This window comes from Heloderma suspectum, chromosome 2 (genome assembly GCF_057233095.1).
Source record: "Heloderma suspectum isolate Gila_16-S chromosome 2, 16-S_ref, whole genome shotgun sequence".
Lineage (NCBI taxonomy): Eukaryota > Metazoa > Chordata > Lepidosauria > Squamata > Helodermatidae > Heloderma > Heloderma suspectum.
The window spans coordinates 187658995-187680080 of record NC_139459.1 but is presented as its reverse complement, the minus strand read 5'-3'; the positions used below and the strand labels follow the sequence as shown (position 1 = coordinate 187680080).

At 47.5% G+C, this 21086-nt stretch overlaps 2 protein-coding genes across 4 annotated transcripts in view; one reads left to right on the top strand and one right to left on the bottom strand.

Moving 5' to 3' along the window:
• AGAP2 (ArfGAP with GTPase domain, ankyrin repeat and PH domain 2) overlaps positions 1-818 on the top strand; it is a 152846-nt gene extending 152028 nt beyond the window's left edge. For both annotated transcript variants that reach the window (XM_084836813.1, XM_084836811.1), the window contains exon 18: positions 110-818. In XM_084836813.1, the coding sequence (XP_084692939.1) occupies positions 110-316 (207 nt within the window). In that variant the 3' untranslated portion in view covers positions 317-818. The remainder of the gene's footprint in view (positions 1-109) is intronic.
• Positions 819-6219: 5401 nt separating this feature from the next.
• On the bottom strand, positions 6220-20040 carry TMEM106C (transmembrane protein 106C). 2 transcript variants are annotated; one of them, XR_014788099.1, is made up of 9 exons: positions 19946-20040; positions 15363-15593; positions 12959-13022; positions 10852-11011; positions 10610-10750; positions 10439-10488; positions 9367-9420; positions 7215-7858; positions 6221-7029 (listed from the first exon to the last, which is right to left on the bottom strand). XR_014788099.1 is itself a non-coding variant. In XM_084836815.1 (8 exons), the coding sequence occupies exons 1-8, from the start codon at positions 19998-20000 to the stop codon at positions 7651-7653; spliced, it is 963 nt and encodes a 320-aa protein (XP_084692941.1). In that variant the 5' UTR covers positions 20001-20040; the 3' UTR covers positions 6220-7650. The 2 variants fall into 2 exon arrangements, 1 of the variants encoding a protein (XP_084692941.1); XM_084836815.1 differs by having other exon boundaries at positions 6220-7858.
• Positions 20041-21086: the final 1046 nt, after the last annotated feature.

Here is a 21086-nt window from a genome sequence, read left to right as displayed (position 1 = left end):
CACTGGAGCCCTAATTTTCCAGTCGCCCAGATGAGCCTGTGAGTGTCTGTGGGAGTGGAAGATCTCTCTCGGGGTTCCTAATGCTTCTTGACGATTCTTTTCCCCACAGTACAGTGCTGATGTGAAGGCTCGCGACGCCCTAGGGCACACCGCCCTCTTCTACGCCCGCCGGTCAGGGAGCCAGGAGTGCATCGACATCCTCTTGCAACATGGCTGCCCAAACGAAGGCTACAGCACTATCGCCACCCCCAGCCTACGCCGGAAAAGCAGCAGCGCCAGCATGGGAAGGACCGAGGCCCGAACTGCCCTGGTGTAGCATGCCAGGGGGAGCCTCTTCCCCATCCCAGTGGTGCCAACAGAGGTGCAGTGACTGATGCCTCCTCTCCTTCGGGAGACCCCATTCCCCTCTGGCATCTGGACTGTATGCCAAGGAGCTTGGATCATGACTTCCTGTCACACACAGGGTGTGGTGGCTGCCACCCAGAGCCCCACTTCAATGGCTCTGCTTGGCACAGGCCGCCACTGCTGCCACCAGGACCACCCCAGTGGCTCACAGCTCTCCCTACTGCCAGGCCTTGAGCTGCTCTGCTGGTCTCCAGGGCAACAGCCATCACTCCAGGCAGGCCCTTGAACACGCCTGCAGGGAACCGAGAGCAACGCATCCCAGCACTTGGAGCAAAGGAGCAGGGCCCGGGACGGTTTTGTTGTCTTCCCAGCGAATGGGGACTTTTGGAAATGAGGGAGGCAAGTGGTTATGTGGGGTTTCCCCCGCCCTTTTCTTTCTGTGTTTGTAACAAGCTTTGAAGGTGGAATGTAAATCAGTGTTACGGAGTGGTCAGTGACTGAGCCTCAACTAACTAACACTAAGTGGGCCCCAGAAGTATGACAGTTGGGGGGTGGGGTGAGCATGGAAGGGGCCAAGACAGTCTGTCTTGGAGGGCAGCACTGACGGCAGAGGGACAGACGGTTGGAGAGGGAGCCGTCAAGCCCCTCACTTGACTTAAGCGAACCTCTTCCCCTCGTGTCATCAGCCATTTTGCCTCACTCTCTCTGGGTTCAGGGCACTGGGCTTACAGAATGCAGTTGAGCTCCAGGGACACTAGCGGGGCTACAGACCTTCTCTTATCATCCAGCATTAGACACACACACACACACACACAGATGGGGGGGGAGAGAAGATTCCAGCTGTAGCCTGTCCCCACCACCCCATGGAATATACAGCCAGCTCAGGGAGAGCCGAGCCTCCTGCGTTCAGGCTCTCCTTCCTCTCCTCTGGAAGCAGTAGGGTTTTCTCTTCTGCAATGTGGGGAAGATGAGGCACCCTGGCTTCTCAGGCGCTGGAGGAGCAGCAGCAGCAGAGTTTGGGAGGGGGGAATGTGGGGAAGCCAGGAGTAATATCCCAGTATTAAAAACAGCCTCCCTCTTTGTCCCTAGAACTCTTTTCTTAATCCCAAAGGGAGGGTATCCTGATCATGGGGTCAGTGCTCCTAATGCCTTTTGTTTCTTGAAGCATTTTTATTTGACTGAAAGTTTGTGAGGCTCTAGCACAGGCCACCAGCATAAGATGTCCCCAGATTGCCCAGGACAATGGGGGCTGTGTGCGTGTTGTAGGCCCAGACCAGTCACCAGGTGCTCCACTGCTGTGTTCAGTCCAAACCAGTTGCCTTGCCCCTCCCCCCGGCAGACTCAGGATCACCCCGTCGCCTGGTGACACCACACACGCTCCTTTGTCGAACCGCACAGGAGCACATTCCTTCTGCCAACTCTGCCCAGGCTCCTGATCTTTGCACTGAAATATACACACACGTGCGCGCGCAGACATATAATTATGCTCCTTTGAAGGCTCAAGGGTGGTGCCGCTGCCGCCTCCTTGTTGTTCTCAGAAATATTTCACCCTTGCAAGTAGTTCAAAGGGGCAGCTAAAGGATGAAGCACCTGGCTCTCAGGCCAGGAAGGGAACACACAGCCAAGGTGAGGCAGGCCCTGGGCATCTTGGAGGGCTCCAACAGGGCACTGCCTCATTTGGATGCGCACGCGCCCAGCTGAGGGAGAGTTGTTTCACGCAACACGGGCCTTGGCCTTTAAAAACAAGAGCCTTTTTTTAAAAAATGAAGGATCATTTGTAAAAAGCCCCTTTTCTCAAACCCACCCACCCACACACACACACAAGAATTTCCCTCCTTTTCTGACTGCTACTTCTGTTTTTATTTATTGCTTTATCTTGAGAACCAGAAGGATAAAACCTTTCTCTCTCTTTCTGGTTGGGCAGCTCTCCTGGTGCAAGTGTTTACAGGTCTTATGCCCGTTGCCGGGCAGAGGCATCTGTGTGGTTGTGATGAGTGATGTGGTCTCAGGCTTTATTTCGAATCTGTGATCAGGGTAATGCAATGAATTCTCTCTCCCCGCCCCACCCCCCAATGTGGGCAGACCTGGGTGGGGTAGGAGCAGCCACTGTTGTGGCTGGCTCCGGCCTGCTGGCCTCAGGTCAAATCCAGCCTGCCTTTACTCCACAGGGCTCTGGTTTGCACCTATGACTAGCGCTAAGCCTGTGGACAAGGGGCACAGGCCCGGGCACAGGCCCAGCCAGGCCCCATCAGCCCTAGAGGCCTCTGGCCTTCCTTGCCCTTTTGAATCTGAGCAAGCTCATGAATGTATCAGCGAACATGTTGCACGAGACTTGCACCCCACAGCCACAAGTTTGGGGGGAGGGCTGCCCTGTTGCCTCCTCCAGCGTAAAGTGAGCAAAACTGGACTTGGCCCAGCAGGAAGTCAAGAGGGGAGGAGACGCTGCATCTTGGCTGCAGAGGTCCCTCTCACCCTGCCTTGAGGACTAGAGCCTGTGGTCATGCGGGGGAAAGTAGGGGGAGGGGGGCACATTGGCTCTTGAAGACTGAATGTAATTTATGCTGTTTGGACTGGCAGTGCAGCACAGAGTTCTAGGAGAACCTTTTGTGCAAGCCCCACAATTGGGGACGGGATATCATGGAGTGGTATCCCACTGGGGTGGGAACAGTGAGGTGGGGGGAAGTGGGGTGGGGATGCAGAGGTGCCAGAGCTGATACTATTGGCCCTGTGCAGCTGTTGTAATCTCTTGGATTGTAACTTGTAAGTACGTGACAATGTAAGAAGATGTAATAACAATGACTGGTTATTCCTTCTTGTGACTGTTGTCGGGGGCCAGGGGGATAGATCTATTTTCCCATCCATTCATGACAAATTCAAATAGGGAGGAGGGCCTGGCCGAGGATAACTTTTAAGCCACCTTGCAAATTTTGTCTGGGCGGAGAGAGGACATAAGAGTAGGGAGCGTGTTTATGGCCAGTGAGAGAGGTCATGGAGAGCCAGCTGCACTGCTACACTTTAACCTTACTCTGGCCTCAGGCAGTCTCAGAAGCACTACAGCCTTTCTGGAGGGTCCAGTACAAGGTAAGAACATGCCACCCTTCCCCACACCTTTGCACATCACAGGGTAGGCTCTATCATACCCGACCAAGACCTAGTGAATCAGGGAAGCAGCCGCAGAAGAAGACTGGGACAGAATCACAATACTCCACCCCCTCACCATTTAGCTGCACTGATATGTCTTATGCAAAGCACCCCAAATACTGCAACTAACCTAATTTTATTTCTGGCAAAATTGGCAGTTTCGGGTCTGTCACAGAACAAATTTCAGGGAGGAGAAAATAGACGTCTTTTCTCATGGCCTAGTGGTGTGGTAGGGGGGAGTTGAAGTTGAGAAACTTGGGAAGAAACTGCCCATTAATATATCTGAACATAAATTTCTTAGCTGTTTGGCTACAAATGTGGGTCAGCTTCCAGTCAAGACCAAGCATGTTTTAAAGGTCCATTAATTGCAGTGGGAGACTGATGCATGTTCACATTTTTACTGAAATCAATGGGACTTAAAAGCGCTTAACTGGCCAGGACAGATGGCAGTGACATAGGAGGGAAGGCCAAGTGCAATTCGCCCATAACCACACCTGCCCTTCCTAGGAGGGTTTATTGTGGGACCCAGACTAAGGGTGCAATCCTGTGCATGTTTAGATAGGAAAATGTGCTACAACTCCCAGCATCCCCCAGCAAGCACAGTTGGCTGGGGCATACTTATTACATTTCTGCTAGGAGTTAAAGGATTTTTTTCTGTCTAAACATAAATAAGTCTGTACCCTTGAGACACTTTTGGGAGGTACTTTGAACTTTTTATTTCTATTTATTAAGTTCCTTATAAACCAGCCTTCATCAAAAGATATCAGGGCAATGAATAAATATAACCAAAAACAATCCTACAACCACAAAAAGTAATGAAAACAATAAAATACAGTCACAGACCTTTAAATGTCAGTAGAAATAAGAGCAACACAGACTGGCCAACTTATGCTCAAACAGAAACATTTTAACCTAGTGGTGAAATGCTTGCAAGGTCAGCACAAGTCACACCTCTATGGGGAGAGTGGTCCACAAATGGAGTGCCATAACAGAGAAGGCTACTGGGGGAAGTTCCCAAAGAAGAGGAGTTTCCTGCAGCAAATGATTGCAGTTCCTGCTGTCATGAACCCAGCCCAAAATCATCTAAAACTGGCAATTTGGATGTTGCCTTGTTGGATAGTTTGGATGATTTCTGTGGAGCATGCATACCACAGCCACATCTATAAATAGTGTATTTTTATGTCCATATCTTTTCTGGGTAGCTAGCAACTATACCTGTTCATGTAGCATCAGCAGATCAGGGATCTGCTGCTTAGAGAGGCAAAGTCCCAGCTTGTCTCCCATTTAGCAGCTCAAGACCCAGTTTAAGAGCAAAGCTCAATATACAGGACACAATTTTAGTAAGTATTTCTTATACACCTGCTAGCACTTTTAAAATCAGGCCTCTGCAATCTATAATCCAGCCATTGGCTGCAATGGAGGGAACCAGTAGGGCCTTAAAAGCATACTGCAGCCTTCCTCAACTTGGTGCCCTCCAGATGTTTTGGACTACAAACTCCAACATTCTTGACCATTGGCCATGCTGTCTGGGGCTGATGGGAGTTGAAGCCCAAAACTACTGGGGGGCACCAGGTTGGGGAAGGCTAGCATATTGAGTAAAAAAGGGCTTCCTGCTGACAGTTGCAACTTGCAGGCACCTGAACCAAGATGTCACATTAGACACCATGATAGAAATACCCCCTCTTGTGCAGTGGCAGTTGGTGCCCACAGGGGCTGGGGCTGAGCAGAAGCAAGGGGTCTGAGGTAGAGATGTTATTTGAATCCTCAGAAGCCAGTCATCCATACCACAGAAAAGGGAAACTGAGGCACATGAACTAAGTTCATTAGTGCAAAATGGTGAGGGGCAGGGGAAGCCATACAGCCTCACAATGGCACTCTTTTGGACCCACATTCTCCTATTCCAGCAACAACCCCCATTACCCAGAAAAGGGAAACAGTTAAGTAACTTTAGAAACCTTTGTAAAGTGCAAAATAGCAAGTGGGGCAGATCCACACATCCTCATTGTATCCTCAGCGCAACACAGAAAAGTAGTCTTTGGAACCCAGCAGCAACCTGTTGGAAAAGGAGAGCATGTATCCAGATTGGAATCGAAGAGACTGGAGGGAAGGGAACTGGGAGGCATGCCTGCAAACTGTGTTTTCGGAGGTGAGGGAATCTCACAAGAGCAACCTGTAGGATAGAAATTAACATTGAGATCATGCCTATTTGTTTAGTGTTGCTTCCAGTTCCCTTCCCTCCAGTCTCCTCAATTCCAGTCTGGACACACACTCTCCCCCTCTGCTGCTAACAGTAGTAAATGCTTGAGGCTCAGCTAGGCAATGTAGCAGCGTCTACTTCTACAATGTCTGTCTGTACTGCCTGCTCTTCTGCCACATCATGGGCTTGCGCGAGGAATGAGGAGTCCCTTAGGGGCAAGCTGCATAGTAGGATTTGGGTTTTTTTTAACCCTGGTTTATGGGTATCAGTGCTCTGCTAGCACAGGAATAAAGGGAGAATTTGGCTAAAAGAAGAAAGCCCATTAAGATTTATTTGGCTAAATATGCCACTGAGTAATAAGCCACTACATTAATGAGTTGATCATTAGCTTCTCCACCCCAGTAGACCACACTTACAGCTGGGTTTATTCATAACAGCCACTTAACGCAAGGCCTGAAACTAAACCTTCTGTAATTCCATGCAGTATCCTAAAGAAAATGGCATTTTAATCATCAGAGGAAAAAAATCCACACCTCTCAAAAGGAAAGACTTAAAGGTTTATTAACTTCAAGAATTTTCAGCTCCACAGAGTCTGCCAAACAGAATATAGATTCTAAATGAACATTAACCCCCCATCATTTAAATATCCAAAAATAGAGTTAAAATTCACCTCAAGTTGAATTAGGTTTCTATTCCTTCTCCAAACAAAAATACTGCAGCAGAGTGGCTAGAACATTGAAGAGCTTTAAAAAGGAAGATGAACTGCTGTAACTGATATTTGAAAAGAGGATTAGTAATTATCTATTATAGATTTATCTGTAGGAGTCTTTCTCCCATTCTAATTTTATGTTCTTAATTTGTTCATGAACTTATCCCATTTGGATTCTTATAAGAGAGGGAGGCATTTAGACAGCGACACACACATAAAGATAAATATCTTTCTTTACTGGAAAAGTACCAAAGGAAAAAAGTGAAACCTTTCTATTCTAACAGCATGGGTCAGCTAAACCAGCACAAAGTCTCCCAGTCTGGAGAATCAGGAGACATAAAGATTAAAAGTGCCCACTGCTTATGGGTGTTGCTGATGCAGAGGTCAGAAGACCTACAGCCCTTCTATGATGCTCATTTTTAAAAGCAAAAACAGAAAGCAGATGCAGAAAATGTGAGAACTCTATGTCAATAGTGTGCCCTTTAGAATAGTGTACTTAACACACCACTGATACAGTCAAAAGTAGCTTAAAGAATATATCCATGAAAAAAAACATTGAATTTATAGGAATCCCCATCTACAAACAGGGCTGTAACTATTGCAACATTCGTTTCAGTGGGGCTTACATTAGAGCAGCCTTCGCCAACCTGGTGCCCTCCAAATATGGTGGACTACAATTCCCATCGCCCAGCCTCTGTGGCTATTGGCCATGCTGCTTGGGGATGATAGCAGTTGTAGTCCAACACATTTGGAGAGCACCAGGTTGGGGAAGGCTGCTCAAGACATATTTTCAGGTAATTTGTCTTTGACAATAAGCAAGGCAAGAGTTATAAAACCAGTAAATGAGAAGCAAGCTCAAGATTACCTCCCCTTCCACATTAGGATAATAGTTCCCCCTCTGGTGATAACCTCATTAGGAGCATCATCCTAGGGATTATTTTATTCTTCGTAATCCAGCAGAACAAGGGATGAAACTCCTATAGAAGTGTGTCCTTACCTAATTTTAAGGATTAGCCAAGAAACCTGAAAGGAAGACCTGTCACACAAGCTAGAGCTTGGTGCTCTGAGGCAATGGGGTGGCGGGGGGGAGACACTAAGCAGATTCTCTTCAAAACAGCACCAAGCCACAGTCCAGCTGTCCCTGGAACATTGTAGGAGAAGTGCTACATGCTCAGACAACCACACCTTCCATTTCTCCAAGGGCTGCAGCAACCACTCTTTCCCCCACCGCAAAATGGAGAGTCGCATGTAAGCAGCCCTAAGGGTCCACAGTAGTAGAAGCCAGCTTGCCATTGCTGAAATACATGAGCGGACTCAAGCCGTTCTTCCCTTCAGCTACACCTTCCAGAGCTGGCAGCCAAGGAGCAGCTTGGGCAACTGTGAAATTTGCACCACAGTCAACATAATGATGGGTCTCCAAGGAACTCTGGGTTATGTGGCCAATGTAGGAGATCTTCACTGAAGTCCTGATGGACAGAAGCAAAGAGAAGTATTCAGAGAAAGAGACGAAACTCTGCTCCCTTCAAATACAGGCAGTGCTGTTCCAGACTACAAAAGTACTGGCTGACGCAGCAAAGTGTGTGTGTGTGTGTGTGTATGTGTGCGCGTGCGCACGCACGCGCACCAAAACACACAAATGCAGAGGCTCCATGTTAGAGCAATGCTCAAGTTAAGCCATCTAGCAGCTCTTTGTCCACAACAGAGGATATGCATGCTATCAGGCATTCTAATAAAAGCTTTGCCATTTAAGAGACTGGACAAAGAACAAGGAGCAATTGCCTGCAGCCCATCCCTCTGCCCTTAACATAAGACACCTGAGGAGAAGACACATTCAGGGCCTCGCTGGTATGATGCTGTGCACTGGGTGCTGGCAGCGATCAAGAACAAGCTGCTGTCTGGGGCTGATGGATGCTTCTAAGGCCTACTAAGGGGGAGCTTGGACTTGGAACAAGTGGAAGTGGTGCAAGTGACATGTTTTGCACAGGGTGCCAGGCACTTGCCTGGAAACAACAACCCAGCGAATTTTGACAGCAGGCCCTCTCTCTGCAGGATCCGAATGCTCACTTTACTCCCATTCTAGCATGGAGGAGACCAGTGTGCAGAACGATCACAGAAGTGTAGTTTTGCAGCGAACAGGGCAGATCTGTAACTGGGAGGGGAAGGGCCTTTGGCAAATAGTTAGCCCCAAACCCCACAACAATGCAACAGTGAGGTATACACATTGAGAATCAGGGGCCTAGACAGCTGCATATGCTTTGGCCAGCGTGCCCTAGCCAGCGTACTGAAATGGGGCCCCTGCGGCAGGGGGGACACTGCCAACACTAGAAGCTTCTCTTCTGCAAGAGACTGAGCAAGATGAGAGTCAGGGCTGTATATTTGCCCAAGGGCCACAGGACTGCAGCATAAAGCCGGGAGCACAAAATCCAGGTCTTGTGAGTCTCAGCTGCCTCAGTGGGAGGAAGGGCTTTGATTTTTGAAAGAGTCAAGTTTCTTCCCCATTTGGATATGACGAGATGCTTGCATGGACGAGTAATCCCTGCTGAAGTTTGAGATACTAGAGGGAAGACTCAATAACAAAATTTAGTGGTTGGGGGTGGGAGTTCAGTATCTTTGTCCATCCCAGGACTAGCGAACTGCAGAAATCATGCAAAACAAGTGAAGTTATGCGAATGCAATATTAACATCATTTATACAGTTCACTGAATTCAGCTTTCCTGAATTCCAAAATCTGAATTGCCCGGTAAAGAGTTTTAATCTTCTTTTAGCATAGAATACACACAGTCTTGACTTATTGCGCCTTCCAACACACACATCCATCAAGAGCCCAGAAGGCCTACCAACCTACTGCCACCCAAACTAGACTTTGGGCCAGTATCTAGTAGACAATTCATACTAGAAGAGAACTTGATTTCTGGATTGTTCTCAAACCTATTTCTAGTCCATGATACATAGCAAAATATAAAGAGATACATACCTCATGAAAATGACAATATTGTGCACTCTGATCTTGGGCAATGTGCAAAAGAAACTAGAAGAGACAAAAAGGAAAAATAGATCGTAAAGAACGTTAAAATAATTAAAAGAAAAACCAACTTGTTAAAGGAGCCTTGTCACTACATTTATGAGTGAATCATTAGCTTCTCCACTCCAGCAGACCACACTGACAGCTGGGTTTATTCACAGCAGCCACTGAAACCCTTTTAAAGTTTGACTGGGGTGGGCTGGAGATGAGCAGGAATGATTCTCCAAAGCTTGAGACACAATGTTATAACAATATTGTGAAATGGCCATTTGCAAAGCTTGTGCACAAACTACGTTTATCCATTAGCTCTGTTGTATCAAAGGAACCACTGCAGTTCTCCAGCAGACATAAGGCAAGGAGTTATTTAAGCAGTAGTATAGCAGAGCTGGGGTTCGCAGGGATGCAGCCCTGGCACTTTTTTGATTAGCAGGGATGCTGACATCATCTGCCATTTCCCTCAGATGTCTCTGTTCTCTCTGAGCTTAGCTGCAATCCTCATAGTAGCTGGAAGGAAGGAATTTTCCCAGGAAAAATATATTGTTCCCTGTTGCAAGGAATTTGCAAGTATTTGGGGGTGGTTTGGTCTTGAATAGGGAATTAAGACCCATTAGATCAGGCATGCACAACTTGTGGACCTCCAGATGTTTTGGCCTACAACATCCATCAGCCCTAGCCAGCACAGCCAATGGTGAAGGATCATGGGAGGTGTGGTCCTCCACATGTTTTAGCCTACAAGTTGCCCATCCCTGCTCAGCTTCCCAAAGCACCAGCTCTTGGGAGGAGATAAAGAATGGTTTATTGATATAGATCAACGCCACTACCTGAATTTTTGGACTCTCCTTGGGGGCATGACCATGGAGACTGTGGTCATGATGAGCACCTGCCCCTCAAAGTTTACCACTACAGCACTGTACTTAAGAAAGCTGTGCCTCTCTAGCGAAGAGAGATATGGCACCTATTCTAGGGTACACGTTGCAGAGCTTCACAACGGTCCAAGCATAGTAATTATAAAAAAAGTCCTTACTATACATAAGAAAAGGGCCCGCCCATTTCAGCCTTCACCGTGAAATTCACCTAGGAAAACAAAAGGTGTAAGCAATCATTCAGTAAGCCACATTAGTTCAAGGGTGATATATCCTCCCTCCACCACTCCACACAAGATCCCAGCTTTGTATGAATAACAAGACTGCTGTACCAGCTGGTCGCTCAGTGGCTGGATGCGGGTGACGTTGTTAATCTGCTGTGTCCCGACCACAGTATTCATATACTGCACCTGACTGGCCAAGCTGGTTACTGCTACCGAGTAGAAATTGGAGTTTCTGATCCGGAGAGTGGCCTATAAGGAGCAGAGAGGAAAGAGAACTGCTCAAAGTAGGGAAATTTTCATAACCAACCAGGGAATTCCAGCTGTATTGGGTATATACACTTGTGTGTTACCGTGATGGCAAGGACGACAAGGGAGTTCTTTTCATCAAACCAGACCGTAACCACTTTGATGCCATTGTCATCCACAAGGACTGAATGTGGAAAGAGAAAGAAGACCACCAAACCCGACACCAGGAGGCAGAGCAGCACCGACACTAAGACATAGAGTTTCCTGCAGAGGACAAGATCAATAGTTTAGCCTGTTTCCCATCTGTGCTCAGCTCTTGCTAACAGATTCAGGCTTGATACACACCAAATCGCCTCCATTTTGCAAAGGAACTAGAAGGCATGGGACTGACCAAGGAAGCTAGTACAACCCCCTCACCGCTTGAAAACAAACAAATATGGTGTTCACACCCTGGCATTTTTGCTCCCTCTGTGGCAAGCTGGAGCTAACAAAGCAGAGATCTTGCAGAGCTTTACACTACAATCTGAACCAGAAGTCAGGGTTTCACATGTAATGTCTAAGTCTTCAATCAGTTTCTCTCTCACCCTTTAACATCCAATCTTATCAGTCAAAGTGGAGACGTATTCGTAACGTATAATAAAACGTCTAGTTTTTACTTTTGCAATGAAAACCCAGCTTAGTCAAGAACAGTTTTAAGCGTAACAGTTTACCATCTTAAATCTTCATTTTATTTTTATTTAAAATTATTTCTAAGTCATCTTTAATGGTGGAACCCTCCCAAGACAGTGTACAAGATAAAAACCATACAAACAGGTACAATAAAAATTCAGTAAATCCATATTCAGTAGAGGACAGTGATTACTACTTTTAAAGACAAAACAAAAAAGATATTGCCTTTAGAAACCAGCAGCCTGAGACACTATAGGAAGGCCAGCAAAAGTAGGTAGATTTTGAGTGCTTTCCTGAAGATCTGCAAGGAAGTGGCCTGACTAACCCCCAATGAAAGCTGATTCCAGAGGCCTGGGGCCACCACTGAGAAGGCCCTCTCACTTGTACTCATCAGCCTAATGCCCTTGGCAGCAGGCAAGCAAGAAGGGCCTCTGCTGATGACCTTAATGTGCAAGCAAGTTGATATGGGAGAAGGCAGTCCTTCAAGTAACATGGGCCCCAACCCATTTAAAGCTTTAAAGGTTAAGCCACTGTAGCACCATGCCTTCTATGCCCAATCCAGATAAATGATCCAGAAGGATCCCATGGTCAGCGGTATTGAAAGCTGCTGAGCAGTCCAGGAGAACCAACAGGATTGCACTCCCCCACCCATCTCCCAGTGTAAATCATCCACTAGGATGACCAAGGCTGTTTCTCTCCCAAAACCAGGCCTGAGGCCAGACCAGAATGGACCCAAACAGACAGCACTGTTCAACACTACTGGGAGTTGAGAAGCCACCACATGCTCCAGCACTTTCATCCCCTCTCACATACCTGTGTAAGCGTGCACATACACACACAGAGACACAACCAAGAACGCTTCCAATGAAGCAGGCTCCAGTCCCTGAAAGCTTATGCCACAACCTTTAGGTCTTTAGGATATCACAGGACACCTTTTGTTTAAGGAAATTTCCACACATGAGGCTTAAAGCAGTTATTTCTTCAATTACACTTGAAATGTGAAGCTCTCTCTTCTGTATCATCAATGAACTGAAGCAAGAGGGCTCAAAGGCTATTTAAACCTCATGCGTGGAAATTCCCTCAAGAGGCATATTCTACTGAGAAGACTTGCTTCCAAGTAAAATGAAATAAGATTCAACCGCTTGTCCATCATGTTTCATTCTTGTCATCTTTTCATCATTTAATCTTGTTGTTCACTGCTCCAGAATCTGTTTAGATGTGGAGCGGTATACAAATGTTGTCAGTAAATAAATAATAAATAAAATAAACGGTGGAATTCACTCAGCAGAATAGGAACAAATTAGTGGTGGTGAATTGTTTCGATGGGATCTCTAAAAAAATTAAGGAACATTTCAGGTCAAGAGGCATCAAGAAGTACTCAGACATTTTGTAGATTACAGCAGTTGGGCACACCATCTCAAGTAATGAGACACTGGCAGCGGTGATGGGAAATCTCTTTTCAACAGGATATTCAGTTCCATGTCTCTATGTAAAATAAACAGACAGCACGAGCACAGAAATTGATTCTTCTTTTACACTTACGTCCTCTGAGGTTTTAACCTCTGGTCATGGTATGGTATCAGAGCCACCAATTCATTAACTTGCTCTAGAAGAAAGGAAAAACAAATGATTGCCAACACCAGAGGCTCTCAGTGGGCATCTCTACACCAGCCTAAAATCCTGCATTTAAAACTGGGCTTTCTGCTTCCATGTTAAATGCAGGATCACAGCGACTCCCTTTTTCTCGTTCTTTTCTCCCCACCCCCCTCCCCCTCCTTCTCCCCATATCTGAATCTTCCATTATCTTTCATTGATCTCACTCCTCTTCTTGCCGCTTTTACTCTCTTCACGGAGGAAACTGAAGCAGAACACAACGGGGTAATTTGATAGCTCATTATCTGCAATCTATTTAAAAATGGAACAAAGGGCATTTAGTGCAGGAGACACCTTGAATGATCATGGTGTCATGGAAAGAGCCCACAAACTTCTGTGAAAGAGCAATCTCAATCGCAGGATAGATGCTTGAGAATGGTGAAATCTGAGTCTCCGTACAAGAAATCCTAGATATGTGACATAACTATCCAATGAATTATCAATGAGACTGAGAAGCAAACAACTCTATAATCGCAATGTTTTCTGTCTGTTATGACAAACTTGTACTGGAGTACAGCAAGCAGCCTGAAGCACACGGTGGTTCAGAGCCCCCCAGGGAACTTTTAAGATTAAAAAGACGGAAACAGAAGGAAACCTCACTTGAGCAAGATGACACAGTCATGGCAAGAGACAGGATGGGGCTCCAGGCTCTCCTAGCCACTGATCTAGAGTCCTGCCTGCCAGTCCACAGAATCGGCAAGGCTGGATGTGCTGGGGAGGGCATCCTGCCACACCAAAGGCCAGTGGACAACACCAGATCTGCACGGGTGGATCGTCTGTCAAGCCTCCCCTCTGAGGAATGCCCAGGCTCCAGGCAAGTCACCACATGGTCATTGTCATATTTTATTGCAGGGGTGGGGGCCAGGCCAAATCCAGCTCTCCAGGGTTCTCTGGAGGGCCCCACCCCCTTTCTGGTTGGTCGTTTGATGCTTTGCCAGATTTTGTGCCATTTTCCCCCCATTCAGAAAGGTTGAAATGCAGCTCCTAAGGCTTCGCTACTGGAATGCACTCCTCTCCACTCCGCCCCCAGAACTTCTCTGAAATTGAATTCGGCCCTCTAGTTGAAAGTGTATCCCCACCCTTGTTTTTATTGATAGAGCTCTTAAAATGACCAGTGCCACCCCACAACTGTGGGGTGGGGAGAAGAGAAGAAGATCCATTCAGGGTGAAACAAGCTCTCAAAACCCATGAGGCTTGTTATTGGCATTCAGATCACAGAACAGTGTGGCAGGAAGGGGTCTAGAGGCAATTACGGCTGTGTGCTAGAGCAGGATTCTAGGCTCAACCAGCCATAACGTATTAGATCAGGGCCAGCGTCAAGGGTTGGCATGGCCGGGCACCTGCCAAGGGCCCACACCTCAGCAGGGAACCACTGACAGGAGCCCCCTGGATTGCTCCTCTTCACCACTGCAAGCTGCTTGTTCACCTGCCTCTCACTCTGGCCCAGACAAAGGTGGTGGTGAAAAGGAGGAAGAGCAGACACCATGGCCTCCTTGCTCCCTGGCTGTCAGCCTGTCAAGCAAGCAAGTGGTAGCAGTGATGAGAAAGAAGAGGAGAAGGAGGAGTAGCTGGTGACAATGGTGGCAAGAGGGTAGACTCACTGAGGGAGGAGGCCCACTGAGGGTGCCTCGTTCAAGGGCCTTCAGAAACCTGGAGCCGGCACTGGGTTAGGTCATTATCTAGGCTAGGGGGTGCTGCAACAGCAAATTGGGCTGGGGATTCCAGCAGGCCAAGGCACTGGCTTAATGCACACAAAGGTAGAAAGATCAAAGAAGCCACACCACAGGTAGGAGGGGAATCTGCTGTCATGACACCAACCAGCCTGTCAAGGAGAACTTTGCCTCAAAATATAATTAGTGTACCTCTGAGGTGGGGTGTATAACAGAAGGCAGCCAGGGCTGGCCCAGGATATTTGACTGCTCCTTCCCATTCCGTGTACAAGAGCAGGACAAGCAGCTGAGCCTTACTTCATTACTGGGGATGGGACAGCATCCTCCACCACACCTGGGGGCATCAGGCTAGCTCTGGGGGCAAAGGGCAGGCCATGTGGCACAACCTCCCTCCTCCAACACTCTGTTGCTGCCTTCCAGAATCTGCTGCCTGAGGTGACTGCCTCGCTCTGCCTCATCAGGGCCAGATGTGAAGGCAGGGGCAAGACGGAAATGCTGAAGACAGGCTGTGAGGGACCAGTAAAGGGCTCTTCAGGGTGCTGAAGAGGCAAGTGCAGATGTTTTAAGAGACTCACCCTCCCCTGGAAGTAGAAGGTGGGCAAACTATACAGAGATAAAATTACCTGTGGGGAAGCAGCCAGTGCCTTGGCAGGAGGGACAGGTGATGCTGTCTCGCCCAGTGAATTCCACATACGGGAACTTGGCAATGTCTTCCTCCCGATCCTTGTTGTCCAGCAAATCCTCATCATCGTCATCCACCCTCTGCTGCCTGGAGTAGGAGGAGCCCATGCCCACAGACTGTGAAGACCCCATTGTAACAACTAGCGGGGGGGGGGGGGAGAACCCCACCTGTCCTGAAATTAAGTGTGAAGTAAAGCAACATTTTATACAAAAGCAAGCTCCCCACCTCACCCTGCCCAGCTTCACTTCAGAAGGAGACACTGTCCGGACAAAATGTATGCCACACTAAAAGAAAAAGTTAAGAGTTCCACAACAAATAATATTGAATTCTGTGACCTGAACAAATTATGCAAGTTTGCATGATTCCCTTTATTTTCCAGAGTTTATTCTGGCTTTGCTAGTCATGGGGAGGGGGAAAACCAGTGGATCTCTTCTTCAGTCAACCTTCTAGGGTCCAAGAAGCATAAGAAAGCCACACATCTCAGAATTCTAAATTTACCATCCAATTCCACTTCCTGCACTTTAGCCAATCTCCCACCAAGTTGCAATGTACACATAACCCTGGCACATTCTTTCCCTCTTGCTAACCCAGTCAGCACAGAAACACACAAAGTGACCTCTTCTCTCTGCACATCAAGATCCACTGGCCGGGAGACGGGGGAGAGAAGGTGTCCACTGATGCAGGTGTAGGTGTTCAGCCTGCTTTGGATGGGGTTACATTCCCCTTCAAGGACAAGATAAGCACAAAGGGAGTGCTTCTGGGCCCAGCGTTATAGCCCTGGATGAGTGAGTGGCCAGGAGTGCTTTTCATGCTCTAGTCAAGAACACCACACTCTATGAGGGCAGTCTTTGTGTACTTCCAGACGAAGGGCTCCTAGCGCTACCAAAAAGCGCTGCATGCACCTACTATGTCTTTCCCTTCTTAACTGATTTTTTTCTGAAAAGGAAGGAAGGAGAGGAAGGAAAAATACGGGAGGGTTACAAATGGAAGACAATGTCATCTGGACCCTCTACAATTCCCCCTTGAATCTGCCTCTGGAATTCCGCCTTGCATCTGCCCCACTGCCTAATGACAATACCCAGTCTCATTGTTCACACGGAAAATAAAGCTGAGAAGTAGTTGTAACAAATATTAAAACTTCTAGTTTGTACCTCTGCAACGTTAGCCTAGCTTAGCCAAAAGCAGTTTTAAGAATAACAGCTTAAAATCTTAACTCTTCATCCACCCCCACCCCCTCATCAATACATGCATAGGTGGGCGTACAGACACACACTCACAGAGTCCAATCAGGTTTTGTACATGGAATGGGGAGAGGGCGCCATGTTGCTCTTTGCCTCAGGCAGCAAAATGTCTCAGGTTGGCCCCAATTCCTCCCATTCCTCAAGGAAAGCCAAACTCCCCCAGCCTGGGCCACATCCAGCTCTTCTTTCTCTGGAAGCTACTCCCCCTCTTCCCTATTTTTTTTCCTCTTACTGACCCACCCCCACAGTAGTTTTGCTCAAGAACAAATCTCCCATCTGCCTGAACCAGAAGGCTCCCATACAGGCTTCTACTTTCTCCATTTCTATAAGAGCAGCTTCCCCCCAGCCCCACTGCCAACCCAGAGACAAAAGCACGATTATTTACCAGCAAAATGCCTGTCACCATGTCAGCCTGCAAGACTGTGGGGATGGTTTGTACACTGCAAAGGCTTGATCCAGGGGACCTTCTACACACAAAGCCTGTATGCTACCACTGAGCTATGGGCCGGTCTCTCCAACGGAAAAATTTGATCACATCGGAACAATGCCCCCTTCCCAGGTACAGCTTTTGATGTCTCCTCAAGAAGTGACTAGTAGTCATTCATTTCCAAGAGGGAAATTAAAGGAGTGCACTCAAGGACACCATTGGGCAGAGGGCTATGCGTGCTTCTTGAATACAGTTTAAACAACATGGCGGAGTGAATTATTGTTAATTAAATGTCTAATCTACCCAATAACTAATGTCTCTGGGAGGATTACAAACACTTAAAAACTAAAATCCCATAGAACTGTTAAAATATACAATACAATAAAATATTTAAAAGAATAAGGGTGCAATCCTATCCATGTTTAGATAGAAAAAAAGGCCTATAACTCCCAGGGCATCTCTATACCAGCCTAAAATCCTGCAGTTAAAATGGGGCTTTCTGCTTCCGTTTTAAATGCAGGATCACAACAACTCCCTTTTTCATGTGCTTCCTTTCCTCCCACCCCCTTCCCCCTCCTCGCCGTATCCGAGTCTTCCATTATCTTTCATTGATCTCGCTCCTCTTCTTGCCGCGCTTTTACTCTTTTCACGGAGGGAACTGAAGCGGAACACAGTGGGGTAATCTGATAGCTCATTATCTGCGATCTATTTAAAAACGGAACACAGGGCATTTAGTGCAGGAGATGCCTGGGATGATCACTGCATCATGTAAAGAGCCCACAAACTTCCATGAAGGAGCAAGCTCAATCGCAGGATAAAAGCCCGGTGTGAAGGAGCCCCCAGCGTGCCCCAGCCAGCGATGCTGGCTAGAGCATGCTGTGAGTTGTAGGACTTTTTTCTGTCTAAACATGCATAGGGCTGCACACTAATGTTGTTGTGTTTTTAATGTATTTGTTTTATCATTGTTTTCACTAGGTTTGTATTTTTAACTGCTTATAGTTCCTATGATAGTAAGCTACCTTGAGTGCCATTTCCGTGGTAGAAAGGCGGGGTACAAATGAAATTTTTAAAAAGGCCACTTCCACCTAAACAACTCCCAGAGTACCTTATAATTAAATATCAATTGTTTAATTAATTTTAAAAAATATTTACAATTGGAGGTTTTGCTAAAAAGTAATAATAAATGTTAAAAATGAATACAAGCAACAAGGCTAAGACAGGAACCACAATGTATCAGCAGCCTAAAAGCCAGATCAGCAGAACAAACAAAAGTCAGGGAGAGAGTTAATCCACAACAAAGCCATGACAAAACAATGCAAGCTTTACAAGCTGTCAAAATGCTAGTGGAGGGAGACCAAATTAGCTTCTTGCTGTAGGGCAGCTTCCCCCAACCTAATGCCCTCCAGAGGTATTGATTACAACTCCCAGCATCCCCCAGCCAACACCTCTGGAGGGCACCAGGCTGCAGAAGGCTGCTGTAGGGAGTTCCATAATCTGGGCGCCTCAAACGTAAAAAGAAACCAACCTCTGCCCGACTTCTGACAAAAGTAGAACACAGAGCAGGTCCTCCATGGTTGGCCTCAGGATCATAAGTGAAGATGATCTTTTAGATCTCCCAGACTCCAACACCATTTAGTGCCCTTTTTCTCACAAATTAAAATTGGAAGCAACAAGCACACTTCATTCTTATACCTGAGAAAAAGTTTACTCTGAAGGTGGGAATTCTTATTATTATTTTCCTCTGAGAGGAGCCCTCCACCTGCATTTCTGCAGGATACACTGTTACAGGCTTGCCTTCTAATCAGGAGCAATGGGAAGATCTGATCACACAGTCCAGGCAGAGAGATGGCAGAATTCCCTCCTGCCACTGTCCCAAGCAGCAGGAGCTGACTGAAAGGAACTGTGAACTCATGCAGGATGCCATTGGCAACTCCTTCTGTGGTGGGATATTTACGTGTATTTCTTGTGGCACATAACCAATCCCCTCACGACACATGGCTTGGGAATTAATGTATTAGATCAGGGGTGGGCAGAAAGTAGATCTGCAGATGTTTCGGACTTCAACTCCCAGCATTCCTGACTCCACTGGCATGGGCTTGTGGAGGTTGAAGTCCAAAACATTTGGAGAGCTACCTTCTGCCCACCCTGGAATTATATAGTCAGATCAACGCCATGCTTCGATAAGTGGTTCTGGGACCAAAACTGGGGCATGGACCCAACTTGGGAGAATTGCCCCAGGGGCACAACCACCATTTTCTGTGTTTTTAAAGAAGGGGAATGAGTAATTTAGAGCAGTGAGGGGGCACAGGAGAAAACGGGGAGCAGAAAGATGGGCATACATAATTAAAAGCAGGACCCATGCAGCAGGTGGGGTTAAAAGTCTACGAGACTCTTAGGGCAGATGCTATCAGCCAGTGCAGCACAGCGGTGAACAGTGTCAGACTAGCACAGCAGAGACCCAGGTTCAGATCCTCCACTCAGACATGACGTTCATTGGGTGACCTTCGGCATCTCAGCCACACTCACTCGCTCTCTGCCTAACCTACTTCACAAGGTTGTTGTGAGAATAAAAGTGCCGGTGCGGGAGGCCCGCGTACGCTGCCCTTGAGCTCCCTGGAGGAAAGGCTACCCACCGAAGGCGCTTTGCAGCCGAGGCAGAAAGGGGGCTGCGGCTCCTGCCCTCCCCAGGAGCTGCCAAGCTCCCCACGCAAAGCTGCTGCCCACTCTCCCCCCCTCCCTGCCCGCTTTGGGGCGCGACTCGTCCGCTCCCTCTCCCCAGGAAGCCAGCTCCAACCTTCCACCGTCACCGCTGCTATTACTGCCCGCCTCGCCAAAGGGCCGGCCAAGCGCCCTCACCTGGCGCCGCAGCTGGGCCCGCCGCAGCGCTGCTCGCTCGAAGCCGGCTCTGCATCGCTTGGCGGCTCGGCGCCGCTACGGCCGCCAGCGGCGTCACAAGAAGGGGCGTCGCCCGTGGGAAGCCGCGCCCCCGCGGCGGGCCAGCTGGGCAGAAAGACGAGAGGCAGGACTTTCGGTTCATACGGAGCTGCTTCCTTCCCAGTGCGCATGCGGGCCGGGCTGGGCCGGGCCGGGCCGGGCGGGTTTTGTATCTCCCGCGCGCCGGCGGTGTAGCTCTTGTCACGTGACTTCTGCCCGCTCAATGCTCTCGGTGCCTCTCAGGTGTTTTACTACGCGGAGTAAAAGAAAGAGAAAGGGGGTGCGTCTGAGTACGGGTTGACACTGGTTTGCTCCGGATCAGTTAATCCATCCTGTTTCCAGAGGGTTTTAGTCTGTTGCAGCAAAAACAACAAAGAGGTTTTGTGTGTGTGTTTTATTTAATGGAACTTTGGTCGAGTACGTATTTATTGAATTTTTAGGGTACCTCTTCTGTATGTGCGTGTGTTTTAAATCTTGTATGCCGCCTTGGGAGGGTTGACCCGTAAAGGTGGCCTAGAAATAATTTTAGATAAAATAAACTGTGGCACGTTAAAAGGCTAACACGTGTGTCCTGACATGATAGAGTCCATGAAAGGTTATGCCAGAATAAATGTGCTGGTCTTTAAAGTCACAAACAGAAAAGAAGTTCTTTGGTGCCTCAATGAAATGGAAGTATTCTGCCCGATGAGTTTTGGAAGAAATTCCCTTCCTCGGGAGCTGCAATAAAAATACCACCATAAAACAATTAACATTTACCTCACTAAATATATATTTACTCTCAAAATCATTCATGTATAGTTTTTTAGTTTCTTAGGAGTATTACAAAATGTTAGCTGTTCTATATTTTAATTACAGCCCCCGAGGAAGGAAATTGCTTCTGAAACGTGTCAGGCAGAATAGAATATTTTGTTCAGGCACCAGAGAACATCTTTTCTGTTTTGTGATATGTTAGTGCCTTCCTCTCTTGCTGTTTTTAGTCTTTAAGGTTCCACAAGACTCCTTGTTGTTTTAACCTATCTGGTTTCACTACTATTCCTGGTTCTTCGGTATTTAATTCCTGCAA